Source organism: Euwallacea similis, chromosome 7 (genome assembly GCF_039881205.1).
Source record: "Euwallacea similis isolate ESF13 chromosome 7, ESF131.1, whole genome shotgun sequence".
Classification (NCBI taxonomy): Eukaryota; Metazoa; Arthropoda; class Insecta; order Coleoptera; family Curculionidae; genus Euwallacea; species Euwallacea similis.
Window position 1 is genome coordinate 3,332,473 of NC_089615.1, and position 22,185 is coordinate 3,354,657.

A 22,185-nucleotide genomic window follows, 5' to 3' on the forward strand; every position below is an offset into this window, starting at 1 on the left:
CACTAGGGTAATATTTCGAAAATAGACTTGAGTCCTGCATTGCACGTTTGGAAACCAGATCGCACGATTTTTAGAGAATAAAATGCACAATACATATGTAGATAAATTTCCAACAAGTATAAGTTCGCCTGCAGCACTGTTTCCTCACTATAGAATAATACATAATGCTCTTAATAGCTAGGTTTTCTCATAAGTGTTAACAAACAAAGCTGAAACTTATTTTAACTTTCTTGTTCCCTATGAACTAAACTATCGATTTTTCGCCTCCACATCTAGACCTAAAACTCCATAAGCCCTCTAGACAGTAACTGACAACAGGGAATCCTATTATTTCATTTTATGCCCCTTGTCCGTACACCTGCGGCCGGTTTATTACTGATGTGATTTCTTGTTCCCCGAATTGCACTTGAAATAGTTTGGAACAGTGTGCCGCAAAACCGCAAATGGATGTTGCAGGGATCAGTTTGCGGCCTGCCCAGGATATATCAAAGCCTCAACATGACCTCGCCACGCCAATGGGTGAATTTTCAATCACTTCATTGTCCTCCCTAAGTAACTAATTTCTCTCTCTTTTATCAGAAAGCAGAAAATTACTTTTCTGCCGTCTGTGTTGCACACGAAACAAGGAACATTAATCAAGAGGTATAAACTTATCGTCGGTGATGATAGCGACATGTTGCTGCCGGAAAACTTTTAATCTTCCCCGTACGCCATTGGTATGGTGGCTCCGTGTCCACAATTTAATTTCATTTTTGAAACCCGCTGCGAGACCGAGGAGAAGAACTTGCAATTTTCGATATAATGCAAGGTATTCCATTTTGGGATTAAAGAATGGTGTTGTGGCTGGAAATGCACCCCTGTCTGGTATTTATTAAAGAGATTGGTTTTTCCTTAGACAATACGTCTTAGGGTAACATTCCATTAGAGCTTTTTAACTTTTTCTGGGCATACATCATTTTACAAGATTGGTGGGGTAAAGAAGTTTAAAAGCATAAAATTTCCGGGGCTGTTATAAACGTGAAAAAAGTAGTTTGTATAAAATTTCAATAAAGCGTTCTCGTGACTGCTTCACATAACCATAGTTCCGGTAAAACTTTTTCGATTAAATACGGTTTTTAGCGACTTTTTAGTCCGTGCTAGAATCGATTTATAATAATAATTCGTAAAATATGGCAAACATTAATAACAGGTCAAATTTGTAATAAACACATCCCCCATATTTCAAATTGCCTCGATGTTTCCATGCACCGGTTGTGTCAAGTTAATATCAATAACATGTCCTCGTTTTAACCGGAATTTAGTCGCTCGTTAGTTGGTGATCTGTGATAAATTTGGCTACCTTGGAATTCATTGAATTTTCACTTTTTAACTTGGTGTAGTCAGGGGCTTGAATTCTGGAATTTATTATCTTCCTAGATTCAAATTTTCAAATGCAGTGGCCAAAGCCAAAGGGGTCAAAAAGCTTTCGTTATCAATGATTTTCGTAAAATCGGTTATACTCAGATCAAAAAAATGAAACTCGTGAGCAAGTTACTCGATTTTAAAATATATATTTTGTAATTGAAGTGTTTTTCTGCAGAAACGATGCAGATGGAAGAGATTTCACTTAGAGTTTCGTGGATACACGGAGTGTTTTTGAAAAACTTCAGATACCCCTAAAAGTATCAAAACTTGCAAATTTTCAAGGTTACTTTTCAGATCATGTTTTTAAACAGAAAATAATTCCGTTTTCAAATATATCTCTGGAACGTGATGAAATTTTCGTTGCTAATGCCAAATTTTTGCGCGGTCTATTAAACAACGTATCAATTTCGTAGCAACACACCGATTTAGTTTATCCACATAAATTGGTGTACGACCATACCACACTGCACGATAACCTAACACACCCCGCGTAACCGAAATACCGAAAATTGATATTTCCAACCCCGGATATTACCGTTACTGGAAATAGCTGCTGCGTCAGGAAATCGAACTTTCAGATGCACTTTTTCCATCAGTAACAACTCGATTATTTGCATTCGACTTCTTTGTTAGTTTGCTCTATCACTGGTAAAATAAATCCGATTAATAACCCGAAATCCGAATTTATATTTGGTTTCTGAAGTACCCAAATCAGTAGCAAATCCTCTTAAACATTGGAAGCCGCCATTGAGGATTAAACCTCAAGTATTTTTGGCGGGCCATGGTATCAACCGAAAGTCAATAGCAATCATAAGACGGGAGCGCCATTCCCGGCTCAATCACTCCTAATCTTGTCTCAAATATTGGAACTCGGAAACTTAAACAAATGCCATCGAGAAGACGATAAATATGCCCAAATCGAAATATAAACTTAAGCGAGAATTTGATGGAATATCGCGCTTCTTCGGATGTTTATTTGCCATTAGGAACGTTAAGTGAGTTTTCGGATTGCTCACCAGAGGCGGATTAGAGATAAGAGATTCGGATGCCCAATTCCAACTGAAAAAAGGGCGATCCACAAAAATAAATCACGTTTCCCTTCTTTGATGAAAACAGAACCCATGTTCCTACTTTAAAATTCCCATTACAGGAAAACACACAAACGACAGGTAGATAGCTCGACTGGCATTCCTGTTTACTCATCCACACGCCCTAGTCATCAGTGCATCCCCCTCCGTGGGAGTTAAGTCTTCTGTTATGTAAATATTTAGTTACGAAACTAGTGTTTAAGCGTGGGACTTGATCGATTTTTTATGGCTCATTGACTTCATGATAATGGTAAACGAAAACTCTATAACATTTGCATTATTTGCAGCCGACCTTCCTAGTTGGTGTAAGGTTATTTGGGGTTTGAATAATATCGTTTATCCTGTTTGGCTATGGTCTTATGATCTTAATTTGAAATTTAAAATTAGTATGGAACCAAAGGCATTACTGAGAATTACAAAATCGGAAAATGGATAGAGTTGCCGTTTCTGGGGACGTTTTGTACATCGGAAACGGCGTTGCCAAACTCCATTTGATTTTCGAAATTTTGCGAAAAATGTAATTCAGGGTCAAAACTAAAACGAAAATATTTAGAAAGTTATCCAACTGATTAATATTTTTTAACATATTTATAGTTTCTTTCTCTCTATAACATTACGTATTGTATTGAACACATACATATGTTTCCTTTTTGTTCAAAAGACCTTCGTTTAAGCTCTAGTGCTGAACCTTATTAAGCAATCTATGCAAATCAAGTAAAGCATAGTCGCTTTCACGTAACGCCTATTTATTACCTCAAATAAATACAACTGCAATTCGCCAACTAATAGTCTATTCAAAAATCAATATTTCACTACTAAGCACTTTAGCATCGCTTATTACAATCGCTTCGTTCTTATAGCTGTACTAATCTACTCTAACTAACTCACTTTTACCAACAGTCTTCTTATATGTTAATGATGCTATAACTAGAAAATTCCACACTTTTCTTACAAACATACAAACATTAACATCAACAAAGATATCAGAATATTCCAAAGACATAAAAAGAAACAATAAACCATTCGGTTGAATGTGCACGATAAACTCTTTTATGCCTCTGTCTTTTAACAGCAACAATCGCTGCCAACAACACTGCTCTCCTCTTAAAGCTGTTCTTTCCAAACATACAGACCTTGATGCTTTCCCTATAACCGAGCCAGACAAACAACTTTCGTGTTTAGAAATCCGCAGAATCCTATAGACCACGCCATCAATCTTCTCGAGGGACGTGAAAGACCCTTTCCAATTTTGGCTCAGTTTGAGCGACTTTCGCACATCCCCAGCCCACCAAGTTGAGCAAATCTTTTTTTGATGTTTCATACATTAAATCCATTGGAAACCGCATTTTCGTTCGGAACACCGGCCGGGGATATATTCCAGGGTACGACCGGTATGATTTGCCAAGGTATAACTAGCAGCTTCGTGGATGGAACTTCGATACTCCATTAATACTAAAGGTTGATGGAAATGGTAGAAATGGTTCGTTGGCTTCAATTGCTACCCTCTTCAATGAGGCACTTACAGAGTGCTGTGTTATTTGACCACGTGATCTTATTCCAGGTCCTATATTGCACAACAAGCAACACAATTATGACATCAATTGTTTCCAGTATACTCGTTTTCTAGTATGGACTCCAGTGTACTCGCTTTCGGGTAAACAATATTTATTGCCATGACAAATAAAGAAAACTGCAATTCGCCAATTATAATCCACTAATAAATCACTATTTCACTAGTAAGTATTTGAGTATCCCATATTACAATCGGTTTGTTCTACAAGAGTACTAGTCTAAGACTAGCTTCTTTTTAACAACGCTCTCCTTATATAGCTGAAGATCCTATGGCTAAAAAATTCTACATTTTTCTTGCAAACATGCAAATACTAACATAAACAAACATACTAAAATATTCGACAAACATAAAAAGCAATAAATCACTCGTTCAAGCGCCCAAGATAAATCTTTTTTTTGCCTCTATCTTTTACCTGCGGCGACCGACCACACGCCATCCACGACACTACTTTAATAGCAAATATTTTCAGTAGCTGAAATTCGAAAATAACGCAACCTGACCAAAATGACCAAGGGACAAAACATTTTCCAGATAAAATGAAGAACCAAGTAGAGTAATTATTCGGTTGAACAGTTCAGTTAATAAATTAGGAGTCTTCAACCCTTAGGCTGACTCTCATTTCCATGTTATGGAAGGACTACATTTTTTTTAACAAAGAGTTTTTGAACAAGAAGGAAATTATCCTGAAAAGGATAACATTCGTGCTTATATGGTTAAAATAATTGCTCTTTGATCTGGGGCTTCTATAGATTGTTTACACTGGGGGTAAGAAATAAGTTAAAATTAATTGAATCTATTCATATGCATTATTCTGCTTAAAGACGCAGGAGATGAAGTACCCGAATCACCAATTGAACGCTGTTAGGAGAAGAAACGCTAATGCTGCCCATTAATCGAATCAGTGAGAAACGAATAACAAGAGGATAATTGAAGACGGAATACCGTAACATGAAGGAGGACCACATGTGCGGTCCTCCCCAACTTGAAGACCTTTCGCAGCTTCATAATAAATCGAAAAATAAGCTCCGTCGCCCATAAAATTTTTATGCCACATTCTACAGTACCATCATCAACCCCATGCAAAGCATGAAACTGTGTATTTTTCACGTATTTCTGACCAATTCAAGGATTCTGTTTAAATGAAAAGTGAGGCAAAATATCCAATTTGAAATGGTGATCGCTGCTTTATCGTAATATCAGCAGTTCGATTATGAGCTACATTACTGTACAGCTATGGTAAAGCCTCTGATTTTAAATAGGTACCTAATTAAATCTTGTACATGGTAGTGATTTCAATGCATTAGAGGGTTTCGGCGAAACAGTAATAGACAAATTAAATCTGATTACGCATTCTGATGTATTTTATAGTATCGTTGTTTCCCGGCTTAATTATATGAACTTGATTACATGAGTGTATTTTCCAATACTATCGGAATTAAGTATTAATGAAATATCCCACATAGCAAATGACACGTCACGATGAACAATTCAAGAAATGAATGAATTATAACTTGAATTATAGGAGCGTAATAGGATTATCATAAACGCATGGAAACCCTTTTTCATGAAAGACTTGGAAAAGGCTTACCATATCGAACGTAGACGAGAACTTCTCGGGCACCACCACGCTCTGGTGCAGCTGGTGATGAACCGCCTGTTGATGGTGCTGCTGCAGTTGTTGGTTCTCGAAATAGTTGATCTCGGTGTACCGGTTCACGATCAAGGTTGACGGTGCCAAGGGTTGTAAATTAAAAGCACCAGGGGCGCATTGGCCGCAAGAACAGGGCGGCACGGGGGCGGCGGGGGTTATGGGGGGATAGCAGTCAGTTGTAGGAGGGACAGGGCAGTAGGGTACTAGATAGGGATATTGGCTAGGGGCGTTGAAATAATACGTCGTGGTGCCGATTTCCGGGCAGTTTATGGGCGAAATTTTCGTGCCAGGGATTGTCTGATCGGGATTGTCTTGATTGACCAAAATTATAAATAAAATTATTGCACGAATGCTTTTCCGAATATTTAAGTGTTTGTAATATGTACAGCTTAGTCAATGTTAGACACACACACTCTCTCACACACACACACTCACTCACTCACACACTCACTCACTCACTCACTCACTCACTCACTCACACACACACACACACACACACACACACACACACACACACGTACACACACAGCACACGCACAGCGCACGCACACCCACACACACACAGGCACACGCACACACACGCACACGCACACACACACACGCACACACAAACTAAACTAGAAGATATGTATCAATTATAGTTAATAATAGACTTGGGCACAACCTTGATTGAAAGATTGTCCGGATATCAACAATTAAGTTTAGATTAGAAGAACGATTGTCAGCTAAGAGATTTATTGACTCGTGGTGTCGCGTAGATCGCAGGATCGCAACTATTTGCTATCCGGCATCTAAGTGTTAATTCAGCCGAGCCTTGTTGCTGCGGACGGAGGTCAAGAAACTTCCCAAGAGTTACAAGACCTTAAGCTCGGCAGATTCTCTAATAGTAAAACGTGTTTATGTATAATAAACCACGCCTGCGTGTTTAAATTTAACTTAAGTTTACTTAATAATGCATTAAAGTTATATATAGCCTAACTTAGTTAACTATGCGATTAATGACTTACGTTTTCTAAATATATGTTTTTTTCAATTACAACTAGGATTGATTGTCGTTAAATTCAATTCTTGGACTAGACGCCTGTTGCCGTCTTCGTCTTCAAAACGCCAAAACAAAAATCAACAGTTACGCAAACTTAAGTGAAACTTTTCGCGCGCTTTTTTGTACTTGGACGTCGAGAAGGGTGACGAAAAAGAGAGCCAGGAAAACGCGGAAAGAAGAGGAACAAGTGGTCCCTGATGGACCGTGATGGCGAATTGAAAGACAGAGAGGACGTGTCGCGGGGTCGGTCAAGGAATTTGAAAATTCGCGAACGTCTTTCAAAAAGGAGTCTAAAGTCGATCGGTGATTGGTGGTTGAAGAGCAGTGAGTGAGTTCGTCAAGGAGTAGAAAGATGGGACCGCCGCACTTGGTAGCGTTCGAGCCCGGACTGTTGTCCGCCGGCCGTCGAGAACGGCGACGGCGACGGCGGACGTCGCGCATCGCGGCGCGAATTCACATTCGGCCTCCAAGGCGACGGCGCGCGCCGCCCCCAGGTGAGGTCCGGGGGGGAACCACGCGCACCTGATGAGGTGAGGACGGGGGGACCATGCTTTAAATTCTTTTTTATGCTGATGTTGCATATGTTCTAACTTTGCATAAACTGTCTTCATATTTACAAAAACAAGATATAGTATCTATTTCATACGATGAACTTAGCTACAAGAATTTTGCATGCCATTAAAAAATGCGCTTCCGGAAACTTCACAGTTAAAAGAAAAAAATGCATATTTTCACGAAAAAAGCAAGAAATTTAATGGAATTGAGGCACCCGTGCGAACTGATTTGCGTATGACATCAAACTGTTCATTAGAGCAGGAGAGCAGGAGTTAATTTTCTTCCGTATAAGGAATGATATAATTGGAGAACGTGAGCCCAAAACCTTAACGCAGTAAAATTGCTTAAGGCATATGACTATATTGCTAACATAACTTAAAAAGATCGAATGGAATTACTGATTAGTGAATCTCATATCGTGAGTTTTTGGAAAATTTGAATTAATAGAACCGCGAGGGCAGATACACTGTGGGGACGGCCAGAATCGATTTTCATCTGTTTTATTAGGTTGGGGTGTTAATTATAAGTAAATAATGACAGGGCGTAAATTGGGAATTACGAAAAACACACAAGATAAATCTTAAATAATCGAAAAATATATTAAAATAAAAACTAACAAGAAAGTTTTAAATTTTATCCCATTTTCCTGCAAATTTTTATTAATGCATTCAGCTTTAAAATGCGGTTCTAGCCTTGCTGTCTGTTGAAGCTTAAGACTTGGAACTTAAAAAAATAAAACAAAATAACAGAAAGTTCGATAATAAGGGCGAAGGCTTATAACAGGCTTGAAAAGTTCGTATTCCTATAAAATATGAATATCAACGTTATTATCAATTTTCTTATTTTGTTTTGTTTTGGAGTGTAATATTTCGCGACTGTTCATTTTCTCATTACAATTTTGTACTTTATAACGAATAAAGATTTCACGGTACTTATGGTACGCAATCAGGATTACTACGACTCATTAAAATGGAGGCTCTTTGTGACTGCCTGTATACGAAAACCGGTGACTTTCAATGGCCTTAATGTATTAACATTAAATTGTCTCATTTTTGTTTCGAGTACCTCGATATACGAATAATCAATATACTCTGAGAAAATCGAAACAATATCATGGAATCGATTCATTCACTTATTTTGGCAGTCCCTAGATTACACAAGGCACAAAACACCAAATGCAGACAGCTCTGTTTTGTATACGTTTGGGAAAACAAAGGCCTCAAACTCAATACAGCACATTCCTACCGGCTCAGATTTGCATAAGACATCGAACTGTTATCAGAGGATGAAGAGGAACTCAAATTAATTCTCACGTATATGAAGACAATTAAATGGAAGATCTAAATGGAAAATTTGAGGAAAATAACACAAAGGTTATTCATAACATTAATTGATTAATAACAAGCTTTGAAGGAGCAAATCGAAGATAGTTAGTTACAATAGCTATTGATACAACTGTAATTTAGTGATATTTCTGTAAATCGAAAATAATAGCTACATAACGGCAGTTCATTTTAAGAAGCGATTTTGCACTTTACGCGCTCAGTCTCACTATAAAAATGTGATACATTGAATAAATTCCACAGTAATGGGTGAAAACGTTAAATTCCATCGGAATTTTCAAGTAAAACCTCATCTATACTGGACGTGGTTCATTTCGCATTTAAATTTTCAGTTTCGATATTTTTTTAAATTTTATTTCACCATATATACAGGGTGAATCTTAATTAGGAGTTTTCCTTTTAACACGTCATCGACCTTAAAAACTGAGCGAAATATTTATGTTACATTTTTCGAAATTTCAAAAAGAACGGAAATGTGCGTATATGAAAAAAGTAAAAGAAAAAGTCGGGGACTTTTTAAAGAACCAATTTTCTAACAGGTGGATAGGTCGCAATGGATCGATGAGATGGTCCGTGAGATCACCAAACCTAAATCCATGTAATTTTTATCTGTGTGGTTATTTGAAAAGTTTGGTGTTTACCATAGAAATTAACACAGTAGCAAAGTTAAGTAAACGGATAGTAAACAAAGCAGATATAATTCGAGGAAAATAATATTTTCTAATAGCATGCACGGAGTCATGGGTAAGGACAATTTGTGTAAATGAAACCAATGGCGACAAATTCGAACTCTTGTAGCCAGTTTCCGCATGAATAATAATTAAAAGTTTTGTTATTTCTTAAAACTTTCATAAGCGCATATTTAGGCTTTTTGAGATTTCGAAAAAATGTTCCATAAAAATTTTGTTTGGTTTTTCCGGGTTTTTGTCGTGTTAAAACGAAAGCCCCTACTTAAGATTTACCTTGTATAAGAAAAAATGCGTCCAGACCATTAGCTAAGGTAAGTAAGAGGTAAACCATTAGTTAAGGAAAAAGTAAAATGACCGTCTTCATGCAAAATTGATGTAACCAACAAATTTCAATAAGGAAAACACAACAAACGCAATGCAGGAAAGGTGGTTAGGAGAAAATATAGGTCTCAAGCTTAATGAAACATATTATAGCCGACTCAAACCAGAAGAAAGTAGGTATCCCTAACTAATCGCCCCGTCAATTAAGGCAAAAAATAATGATCGAAAATAAACTGTTATGAAGGCAATCGAAACCAACCACAATATAATTTGATCCAATCTAAATTACTCGTACATAATTAATCAATCAACTCACCTAGTCAAATTTCGGATAACCAAGAATAGTAGAAATCCAATAGAGTTTTTTACAAATATGTGACTTTGTGTCTATGCGCTCGCATTCACGATACCAATTTTGCGATTTTGAACAAGTCCCGTAAATGAAAAATAAAATGCTTTGGGATTTCAATACCGTAAAACGTGCTGGACAAGTTTCTCTTTGAGGCGGAAATCGTGGATACTATTTGGTGTTTATTCTTTTATTTTGTTTGAGAATAACGCCTCACACACAGATAGGAGTTGTTCAAGCGATGGAATTGCACACGATTCCCTGTTAAAATTAACTGAGACTAAAATTCACCCTTTACAAGGGCTCGGACACATTCCCTTGTTAATGTTTCAGTGAGAAATACTCATCGCTATTTTTCAGCGATTGAACGAGACGATGAATTTTCAGAATATTTGACACAGTTTACATTCTCACTATCTATGAAATTCTCTCGAGAAGAATAAGCGTTCTGTTTTCCCTCTATAAGAGGGTATGTATTTTATTTTATTAGAGAATATATTTCTCAATCTGTGACTGTTTTCGATGGCCTAAGGCTCGTGAGGAATTCCTCGAGGCCCAGGCTATCGGTTTCTCAAAAAATCTCGACCGCGATGCCCCTGTTGGCTCTTCCTTCTAAATTTCGATTTAGAGGACAATAGGTTAGTTCAGGATGGCTCAGTTTAGTTTTCCCTTTATAGGTTTTCGAGTAGAATTCAGGGTAAACTCTAAACCATGAAAGGAGGATATTATCACATTCTCTACTGTAAAAATTAAAGTGATTTTCGGGTGATAATTCTCATGAGTTATTTAAGACGTTGTTCTTTATCGAGGGACAATGCTGAACGATACCTCACCATCGTCTAGTTCAGATTAAACTTCGTTTGGAATAGTGCTAGAAAATCTTCCGATATTTCGGGATTGTTGAAACTTATAATAGATCTGGAGGCATATCCAGATGACTAAAAGTTGATATTGACGTCGCTTCAATGATCACAGGAATGTCAAAGTATTTTTGAAGAAATCGTCCAGTACCAGAAAGAAATCCGGTGTTAAGATAATCTGGCTGGTTCAATACAAAACGATAGTTAAACATTATGGAGAAAAAGTCATGTGCGAAACAATTACTCTACTATGAAATACCGATAGAACAAATCCATTCAATAACAATGCAACTTAATTTATTTAAGAAAGCTGTATGCAAATTGCGTAACCTGATTACCTGATGTCTAGCAAAAAAGGATCCGGAACATGCTTGGTAATTAATTAAATTATCGGTGATATATTCCCTACCTATTGTGAAGTGTCAATTAACATGTTAAAGCTCGACGAACACTGTTGAATATTTGTTAAAGAACGCATGAATCTTGGTAAACCGTTACACTTTCTTAATCGACATGAGACAAACGTTGCACTTTCAATTAAGCAAAAGGAAGGAACAAAGTGTTCACCAATCATGAAATATCTGCCATATGAATTTTTTGCATGAGAAGAGACAATTTCTAAAATTAGTTTCACTGGTAAGTAGCAGACATTTTCCGTACGTTTAAAACACCCTCGCCAGTTATTCCGCTTTCCAGTAATCTGATAAAGGAAAGCCTTATTTCCTTGTACTTTGGGGATATTTCCGGGCCCCCGGAAAGGAAAAAAAGGTAACGCCGGAAACCTATTAATATTTATTTTGTTGGGCAGTCAAGAAGGGAGATTAAGGATCCTATTAAATCATAAAACCATGGGCGTAACCGACCAACCTGTTAGATCTTTTGCGCTCAATAATAATTTCTCTGCAGGAGCTTTTCCGCTTTTTGACTTCAATTCTTTGTAATTTGTGTGAAAAGGCCCTTGCAAGTGTATTTATAACAAAATCTACTCAATTCCAAGAGCTCCTAGGGCCTATATTTGTTAAACGTTGATGAATCTAAAATGGTGTGACAATGGCTTTTCGACAAATTTACTTAGGACCCTTAACTTATTATATCAAAACTAAGCCTGAGCACACATTTGCCCAAAAAGGATTTTAATCCCAAACAAAGGAATTTAAAACAATTTAACTGTGTTTAATTGTAAATGATGTGGAGCGTAAAGCTCCCCGCTTCATTACAAGGGAAACCCAATCTAATTGTAAATATTCATATATCTCAGTCTATTTATTTTAGCGTTATATGCCATTAAAATACTTTGAACATATAGATATAGGTATGTGTTAATATTAGGAGAAAGTGTCTCGAAGAATAAAAGGAATAAAGAAAAACAGCGAGGGTCACGCACCTATCACCTGCAATATGTAGAAGTGACGCCCTCGAGGACCCATAAAAGTTCAAAAAAGGGCAGATCTGTCCTGAAACGTTGGTGATTTATCGTTTCCACGAGCTGGTCTTTTATCGCGAGACGCTCCATTTGTGTCAATCGGCCCTGCAGCCTCATTTGGATTCAATATTTAAAAGCATAGTCCGAAAGTAGGACGAACAAATTTGCTTACTTCTGGCTGAAATGGGGTGAACCTGCTAAAAGAATTTCTGTTTACAGCATGCTTCTATGCTTCGAAAACAAATTCTCTTTGAAACTTAAATCCCATTCCACGACGTCGTCACGGTTTCACAAATTATCATCATTGCGGTAGCGGCAAGTTTAAAACAACCTTTCAAACTTACAAATCTGGGAATTAGAGTGTTCGAAGTTCGAACTTTAATAAACGCCCCTGATATCCGGTTGTGTGCCGATTAAACTGTACAAAGTTTGCTCGTGCGAATCGGATCTAAGGGATCGGGTTTCATTTTTCAGTTTACGGACTAGATGGTTATTTGAACAAAAAAGGGGGCAGGTATGAAGAAAGTAGACAGGAGAGATGTCACCGTTAAATTTGGATATCAATATCGGACTGAAGAGAATTTTATGTTGATGCATTCTTCCTGAAACTACAATATAGAATCCACCATTGATATACATATATGCTTGCCATGCAATCGGTCTCCTTTTTGATTTTGGTTCGGTTAATTATTTTTTATTTGTTTTTCCTCTATATTTTGTGAAGAAAGCCTCCTTGCACTGCCCTGGCTGGACAACCTTGTTTCAAGGGCGATGGGATGAGTACATGATGTTTGATTACTGCTGAGGTTCATACGAGGGTGTGTTTCCTCGAGGAAAACCTCAAGAAGAAATTACCAAAACGAGATTCTCGTCACGTCCATTGATCAAATTAAATGTAGAGAATATGAAAATAGTCATTAGCACAGTAGAGGAAAGTGCTACTTTTACTCTCGCCCATAATTTTAGGAAGCGCAGGACATCAACTTTTGATGGAGTAGAAGGCTCTTTCCTTCAAAAAGGTGTATCTACTTTTTCCTACGACCAATTGCCTGTTTTGTAAAAAAGTAGGTATTATGTATATTTATGATGCGTGGAGAGGAAAATACTTTCTCTCCCTAGCGGGTAAAAGTTCTGTCCACCCTAAAAAACAACTATCGGGTTAATGATGCATTGGGAGGAAATCCTTTTGCTCCCTAGCGAGGAAAGTTATATTTTCGATTAAGGTCCTAGAAAAAAGGAATTGTTGGCATGTTTCGCATCTCGGAAACTGCATGTGGATTTATGAAAATATATGTGCCGCTAAAATTAACATGGCCAACACATTCAAAGTCAATTTCGCTTTCTTCGACACCGAATTCACTGTAGACATGCTTTTCGTTTAGATTCGCCACTGGCATTTCTATCTTCAAATTAGCAAAAAAAATTACTTTGTGAGGTCTATGTCAGTTAAATACGTTGGCATGAATTTTGGTGTCAAGCTCCGGTGGAGAGAACATATCAAGAAAAAAGTTGAGGCACTAAACATCAAATATCGGAAAATGTACTGGCTTCTAGAAACACACTTCAAGCTGGCAACCAACAGCAAAATACTTTTATATAATATAAACAGGTCCTACAGCCAACTTGGATGTATGGTATCCAACTTTGGGGGTGTACCAAAAAGAACCACATAACTAAGACGCAAATTTTCCAAAATAAAATACTGCGTGCGCATTGCTAACGCCTTTAAATACGTCCGAGCGACGAACCTCCATCGAGATCTTGATATCGAAATTGTTGTAGACAGCATGAAAAAACACAGAGTCTCATAAGGATCGGTTAAAATCACACATCAACGAAGAAGTGTCCAGACTTTTGATGTTTAAATTCACATATAGAAAACTCAAGCGGACCAAATCGTTTGAGCTGACTTCTTCAGAAAAATAGGCGATCTAATGGGAAAACTTATTTCACATCTAACGTAGTAAATGAATTTGCGAACAAAATAAATCGTTGTTTTCTTAAGAGATAGTTTCAGTATTGAATTATAAATGTATATTGATGAATGTGCGTATTTAACAAAAGAAAATGAGGTCTATGCAGGTTTTAATTTTACTTAATATGTATATCTTCTAAATTTGGCATATGCCCTTCGTCGTGTAAAGTCCTTCCCTGAAGATCCGAAGCTCCAGGACTTCTGGTTCAGCCCTTTTAATCCATAAAGGTTGTGTCGGTTATAAAAAACTAATAGTTTTATTCAATAATAAATTTGCTGGATTAATTTGGAAATGACGAATTTCGTTGTGGGACCTCTTTAATTTCGTGATTTCGGTAAGCCGTTTGTCGGCAATAAATTACGGAAAAGGGGAGCTTTTATTTAGGACGTTCACGCGAAAATAAAAAGGCATCAAGTTATGGACCCATGTCAAACGCTCCTGCTCACGTAGTTACAAATGGGCCAAACAATAAACGGAATTGGGTTGGGCGAAGCGTTAAAATAAATATCTCCCCCTTTTTGCCAGGAAGACGCAGAGGGCAGCGCGGAAATTAAAATATCTCGCGAATTGAAAGATAACGTCACCGAAATATACAAACTTATAATTTCGGGCGAATGTTTTTGACCCTGTTTTTAGATAAGGTTAATTTAATTTCGAACAGATGACGGTAAATAAATAACACGTTTACTGAAAGGATAACGATTTGTCGCCTTCCCGAAAATTCATCATATTTCAATAATATCAGAGGTTAATAAATTCATTAGAATTATTTATTAAAATAATCTTCCAATAGCCACTGATAAACGATAAAATAAATGAGAAATCTCTCCTGATTTTAATAATCAAATCCTATCAACTCTAATCCACATTGCTTCTATATAATTCGTCAACCGTTCCTGCGGCACTGGCAGGGACATTAAAGTTATACACTTAATATCAGCATATCAAACGGTACCGTTTTGATTCAGATTTTCACTCACTTATACACCTGCGGCTCTATTTAGTCTTGAGTCGGCACTAATGCATATCCGCTCTAAGATAGGCGCCAACGATATCGTTAATATTCATCTGTGAACTTTCAGCGAGTGAGATAGAAATTTTCACATTAGAGACTCGAGTAGTTGTGCTATGATTTAAACTTATTAACATATGAAGTTTTTGAGCTAAAGACGCAAATCAGATGGAAAACACCCAACTTTAACATACATTCGCTGAACTTAGAAAAGAACATGAAAATGGGGTAGAATGCGAGCAGAGGAAATGTTCACACCCAACACGAATTGTACTGCAAATCAGTGAGTCAGTGCTTCTGAGTATTTATCTCTCGGCTTTCGCCCAGAATGTCTTCAATTCATCAGTGGTAAAGGTCTGTCATGAAATCATACATTTTCAATTACGGTTCCAGTCATGCTTTGAAGTAATACATCAACAATTCATTAGTTTGTCGAATGACCAGCGGACGCCCTGATAATACCGCGGGAGAACTGGAAATTGATAATACCATCATCAGATCGCATTCAGCCGAACCAGTAGGTATGTAATTTTAATGATTTTCTTGGTTTCAGGATTTCACTCTCCGTTGCAAAATAAAAGTAAATTCGTCTAGTGCTGTCGCAACAGAAAAACATTTCGCCATGTGTCTAAATCAGATGTAGGCTGAAAAGTAAACATGGAACCATAGATCTTGGGATTTCGATGGAGGAAGGGAAACAAGCATTAAAAGACGGCGGTGATCCCTTTAGTGGACGTTCGCAAGGGAAGAACGGATTACTGGTAGAAAACCCAAGACTTGAAAAAACACAGGGGCCGAATAGGAATAAAAGTATACCGAATCGTTCATACAATATTTATGGCTCTGCAGCTTTCGGTTTATTATTTAGTCCCAAAAATCTATTAGCCGTAGCTCCAAAGTATGACGTTGAAAAATTATCGAAACTTAACCATACTTTTAAATGAACCGATGATTAATTAAAAGGATGAAGTAAAAGGGAGAGAAAATGCTAATGAGCATCGATTGGCTTAGATTATCCTCTGAATTGGGCCGAAGTAATCCTCATCGATCTTACGCTATTTTCGCTTTTACGCGTTTTAATTTTTAATTGGAAGCATTTGAGATAATAACGGTATTCAAGGCAAAGAAAATTACTGGAGGCGACGAAACGATTTGATCGCCTAAAAGGGTTTTGAAGTTTAAATAATCACTCAAAAAAATTACCGAGGCCTTAAAGAGAAAAAAATAAAATAAAGAGTGCACATGCATGTCTGCGCCGAAAGACGAAAGTAGCTTGAGATTCTAAAAATCAGTAAGGTTCTTTAAACTGGGAAGCAGTGATCCTTTCTTTTGTTAGGGCACAAAAGATTTGGATCTTTCAACAAAAGGCAGATGAATCCGGGATTATGCTTTGTCGTATTTCAATAGGAATGACGGATTAATGGATTGGGAACGGGTTGGTAACTGGAAAATAATAGGATTTCTTTTAACATTTATTATTATCATAATGGGCTAAGTTGACTCCTGGAAAAGTAGTAGATCTGTTTAAAGTAAGTATTAGAAACTGATGTTATTCTATTTACCATGAAAACTGCATGACACGTGATAATTCTTTAACACTACATTAAACTCTTGCGAAAAAAATACATCGAATGAACGTTTAAACGGTTATACATAACGCATCTCCCTTCAGTTTTGTCAAAATTTCAGAGTTAGGGTGGATGTTTCCCCTGTTAGGAATTGCAAATTAGGTAATAGAAAATACTCCGGAAAAGGTTTCCCTTTTACATTGTAACTGTACAGGGCGACCCCCTCTCAATTTTCAATTCGATATGGCATTTAAATAATTCTAAATATGAATTTTAAAGTATCGTCATGCCTATCCTAGCCTCCCACAAAGGCTTAATGGCGAGCAGTATTCAAGGTATTTGCAGAACGATCTTCTTGAATATTTAAAAGATATTGCAATAAGAAGAAGACAATAGATGTGATTCATGCCTGATAGTGGACTGCCACAGTTTAGTTTCATTGCACGTCAATTTCTGGACAACTACCCTAACCATTGGATCAGAAAAGCTGAATGGCATGTGTGGCCTCCTAGATCACCCTATCTGAATCCTCTAAACGGCTGCATTACATTTTTAAAATTGAGAGTATTGAGTGTTGCATAAATTCAGGTTGAATTCTATTATTAATGTAAATGCTCGTAACTTGGACTGGTCAGATAATGAACTGGTTTATCAAACTTGTATTCTAATATACTAGTTTACCGACAGAATTATAGACGAAATATTGTATTAACAGTGCATTTTAACCCTGAAGAAGCCAATTGTCCAAAGAAAATTTAACTGTTCAAACTTGCAAGTCCATTCCAAAGCAAATAATATATTCCACCCACCATAATTAACTCAACTTCAAGCTTCGCTCTGAAAGCGTATTTTATTTGACACAATAAAATGCAGCTAATTTAACTTTTATGTCATAAAAAAGTGATTGATTGATTATCTGTTTACTTTTACAATACGGCTCAGGCAAGCTCGCATCGTGATTGACATTGTTCATTTATTTTGTTCAGGAAGTTTAGATGATTTTTAATCCGACAAATGCCTTACTTAAATAACACATTTTCTACGTATAAGAATGCAGCATAGCAATAAGCAAAAAGGTTTGGGGAGCGCAGCCCTAAATCATAAAAGTGCCTTAAAGTCTGTAAGTTTTTCATAACCCAAAGTTTCATTCAGAGTGATTCACGGTTAATGGTAGGTTAGGCGTTGAGGGAAAAGGCGGCACATATCTTTCTACAGATTTGCAAATAGAGGTAATTGGCCTTACTCTATTGACCTAAATTGCCTCTAGCGATGCAAGGTTGCCGTTGATATTAAAAAAGTAGTAGTAGCAGCAACTTTGATATAGTAAATGGGACACCCTGTATATTTTTTCATTTTTATGTTCACTATATTGCACCCTGTATCAAAACTATAACCGTATTAAAAGTTCGAAGTTGCTTTAATGGATTTTTTACCCCTAAAGAAAACATTTAGTTAGCGCTGAAAAAGTTTTGTAAAAGATAAATAGGCACCCTCAATGCTTAACTAATAATAAAATAACTTTTAAAAATTTAGCCCCGTAGAATTAGAACGTATTTGCCTGTTAGATGATATTAAAAAAAAAACGCGATTTTTCCGAATGAACAAAAAGCGGACATTAATCCCTGAAACGAAACAGCTCTAAAACGTTTGCTCAGTCTCTAATTTCAATCAGATCCCGCCAGGGAAAACGTGCTGTATAGATAGATATTTCGTCCCTTCAGCGACCTTAAGGGCATTCATCATTCTCAGTGACGTTATTTCCCCATTTTTCCATGTTTCCCCGATAAACTAATTGTGTCCACGTCAAAAACATACTCGCGTAGGACACGCGGGGCTTTCTTGTTTGGGTACAAGTAAAATTGGATCAACTTAGTCAACCGGGGAAAAAAGTGAAATAGGTTTTTCCTAATTACACCAAAAATTACGCGACAACACGTCCAAAGAGGCGTAAATGCCCTTGGTCAGTGGTTGTGACGTGATTTTTCTATACAGGAGATTAAATAGGAAAGCAAAATTGAGAGGCTTTTTCGAAAGGTAAAAGTCGAGCATAAACAAACCAAGCGAAACTGTTGAGCATGAGCCCACATGGGGCTACCCGTCACAAAATTTAAAAGTCAATAAACAATGAATAGTTACGCATGTTATATTATATTGACATTTTTTCGTACTACAAGGGAGTTCAAAAGATACAATTAAAAGAAAATTTGATAAAAAATGTTATACAAATCATCCTGTCTTGTGGTAGCGAATGGGGATTGATCCATCTTATAAATCCCTGACCGTCGGGACCGACACTGCTCTGAATTACATTTAACTCTGAGTCATTCTTTTGCTCCCCAAGTGCCTTTTGCACCAACGTTACGCCGTAATATATTGTGGATATGTGTCAATAATTTATGGAGTTTTCATTTATCTATTGGATACCTATACTCGATTAGCTGAAAAATACATAAATTCTCCTAAATGAGAATTGACATATTGAAGCGTTACCAATTCGAGAAACGGAAATAAATTAAATAGTAGGTATGCAGAGGTACTAATCGGATAATTCCAGTCATGATTAGTGGAGGGCATTGGGCGATGAAAACATTTGTGAAATGCTCGCCCTTTAATTACCGTAACCACACATGTTGTCGGGTAAATAGAGTTCCGGTCCCTGAAAACAGGGCTCCCAATTTTGTTTTCCGGTTCCCGATTGTGTGGAATATTAGTTGCGGTTCGCCACTATTGATTTGGATTCGCCGTAGTTTGAATTTCTGGCTACCAAATTTGTATAAGCGAAAACCTGCTTGTCAATATTTGAGCAAAGGTCAAAGGGAAATACGGATTAGTTTTCACATAAATTCGGTGAGATTATAATTTGCGCTGCATACTTCTTAAAGTGGAATCCCACTATTAATATATATTATCTGCATACCTTGAATAAAGGGATAAATATTTCAGATTTTTAGGAATGCACTCGAAGTCAAATTTCTGTGTAATATCGTCCTTCATGGAAAGCAAAAATATTACACGTTTATCAAGGGCCACTCAAATTCTCCTCCTTGTCGAGAGTAGCCAATATTCATTTTAACGAGAATGTGCTCTAATATTTCGAGGGTCGGGGGCTCGTTCGATTTCGCAATAACGCAATGGAATATCAATTGCCATTGATATTAGTCGACGAACCTGCCTACTTAAGGTTGGAGCATTACTGGTACGGTAAGGCTTTGATCTGTCTGACCGTTTCATTAGCCTTTGAAGTCCAATATTTCGCCAATTGTGATTAGCATAACTTAACAATAATTAAGGCAATCGAGGATCCCCTTCGTTTGGTCGAAATCGAGAACGAAAATGCGAAATGTTCCCTTGAATAACCACCGACAGATACTAGCAATTCTTTCAAACCAAATATGGTTTTGTTCCAAAGTCTTTTCACATCATCTATTAAGATCTCATCTGTAGCATGATCGCAAGTAAAATATTCACCTCTTTCGTGCACACTTAGTTTCGTATGGATGGGCTTCGAGACGTGGGCAACAAGGCGGAACTTCCAGATTATTATTGTACAGAGAGTTCAGGGAACTGATTATAGGTTGATATTTTGCTGGCTACAGTTTAATTTGTGCAAGTAAGCCATGGAGTCGTATAGAGAATAGCATGTAAACACACGCTTCTTCGTTCGACCAACTCCTGTCGCATTAGGAAAATGGGCACTTTTCGTATTCCTATAAGCGTGCATGCAGTAAAATCGCTTTACGGCACGCAGCAGCTAAAAACAGCCCTTAACCGCTCGATTCAATTGCAATCAGAGTGCGGTAATGTGTCGGTAACGTAATTCGCTTATTTATTTAGATCCGTCTTCGGTACAATGTACAAAAGTCGGCACATTTATATTAAAAACTTAAAGTTACATGTCAGCTTAAACTGCACTGTAAATCCTAAAGGCAGCAAAGAAGGGACTTCAATATTAGGAAATTGCCTTAATAGGTGACCTCAATTAAATTGCCTTCAATGTAGTGATAAAATCACGTTCAATTAACTTTAATCGAGCAATTTTTTATATTAATTTGAATATCTCGTTTAAATTTTGCGCCTACTACCATCACGTCTTCATTGGAAAATCGTATTATTAGCGTATATGTTTGTTAGCATCTATCTCCAACTCAACAATCTGTGCATATTCTAATCACGCAAGCTAAATGCAATGAATCTTATTTCAAAATAACCGATTGACAATAAAGACTTCATGAAAATTGTACAAAAGGCAATAACCTCAATAAATTCGAGCCAACAACGTTCCAGTTTTACGTAGAGTAATAAAGTCCCTGGTTGAATAGTAGAGCATAAGGTCTTTATGACCCGAGTGTTAATTTAAGTATTCCATTAGAGCTAGACCCTAGTCTTTGATTCAGTATGCGCGAATTAACCCATTTATAAATTTATATGCTGCAGTAGTGTGAGCAAACTCGCTTAAGTTTAGGTTAGAATACATTTTGGATTAAGCCTGAGGTGTGAGTATACATTGTGCATTTATGCTTTAATATTCCCAGGTTGAAATAAAGAGAAAGGAAATTACACTTCAAAACGAAATGCGAGAAAAGTTGCATAAAATGGTGGTTAAATTGGGTACAACTGGAGACATTAGGAGCACGTGCGTTCAGGAAGACTTAATCCTAAACCGTTTTGTTTCTAATAATCTGACGATGTAAAGGGGATTCTCCGAAATAAAGTTTGAAGTAAAATGTACGCTTCTGCATTAGGAGTATATTTGGAGACAAAATTTTGTTGAAGAGCCAATAAAATAATTTAGTTTATTAACAGACTTCCTTAGGGAGATATGTATACTCCATAAAAGTGTTCAGGGTTTCCGCTATCGATTATCTATCTATTACATTCCGTATATGTATAATTCGGCAACTTTAGTAGACAAACACAAAAATTAGAAGATATGATCTATACCAATTGGAAAAAAGATGAACTTAACTTATATTCGTATTTTCCCTCAAGTTTAAGCAAATAACATAAATACGTTTTTCTATTGGTTGAACATTACCTATTGATTTACGGTCGGGTCCATAATTCCACTTATAGTTCTGCAAAGGGCACATAATTCCAAGCCATCCCTTAGGGAAAGATTGGTTACGGTTTGGAGACAACAACATGACGGCTTGATTTAATACCGGGCAACGGGAACGTAATCGAAGTCGTTTATATCCACTAACTTTGAATTAAAAATGGATAAGAGCCAACTTGAGATTAAGATTTGTTGGTTCAACCCTTCATTCCAACCCTTCCTCGGCACAGGTGATTTAAGTTTTATAACGTGGACGCATTAAACAATTTATTCTC

General features: G+C 37.0%; 1 protein-coding gene across 4 annotated transcripts in view; it reads right to left on the reverse strand.

The window, feature by feature from the left end:
• The window catches only part of heph (polypyrimidine tract-binding protein 1 heph), a 212,843-nt gene that overhangs the window by 91,608 nt on the left and 99,050 nt on the right, over positions 1-22,185 (reverse strand). The window contains exon 1 of one of the 4 annotated variants that reach the window (XM_066391849.1): positions 5,654-6,205. The exons of the other annotated variants lie outside the window; for them this stretch is intronic. Coding sequence (XP_066247946.1) covers positions 5,654-5,656 — 3 coding nt within the window. The 5' untranslated portion in view covers positions 5,657-6,205. Of the gene's footprint in view, positions 1-5,653; positions 6,206-22,185 lie in introns of those variants that run through there. 4 annotated transcript variants of the gene reach the window in all.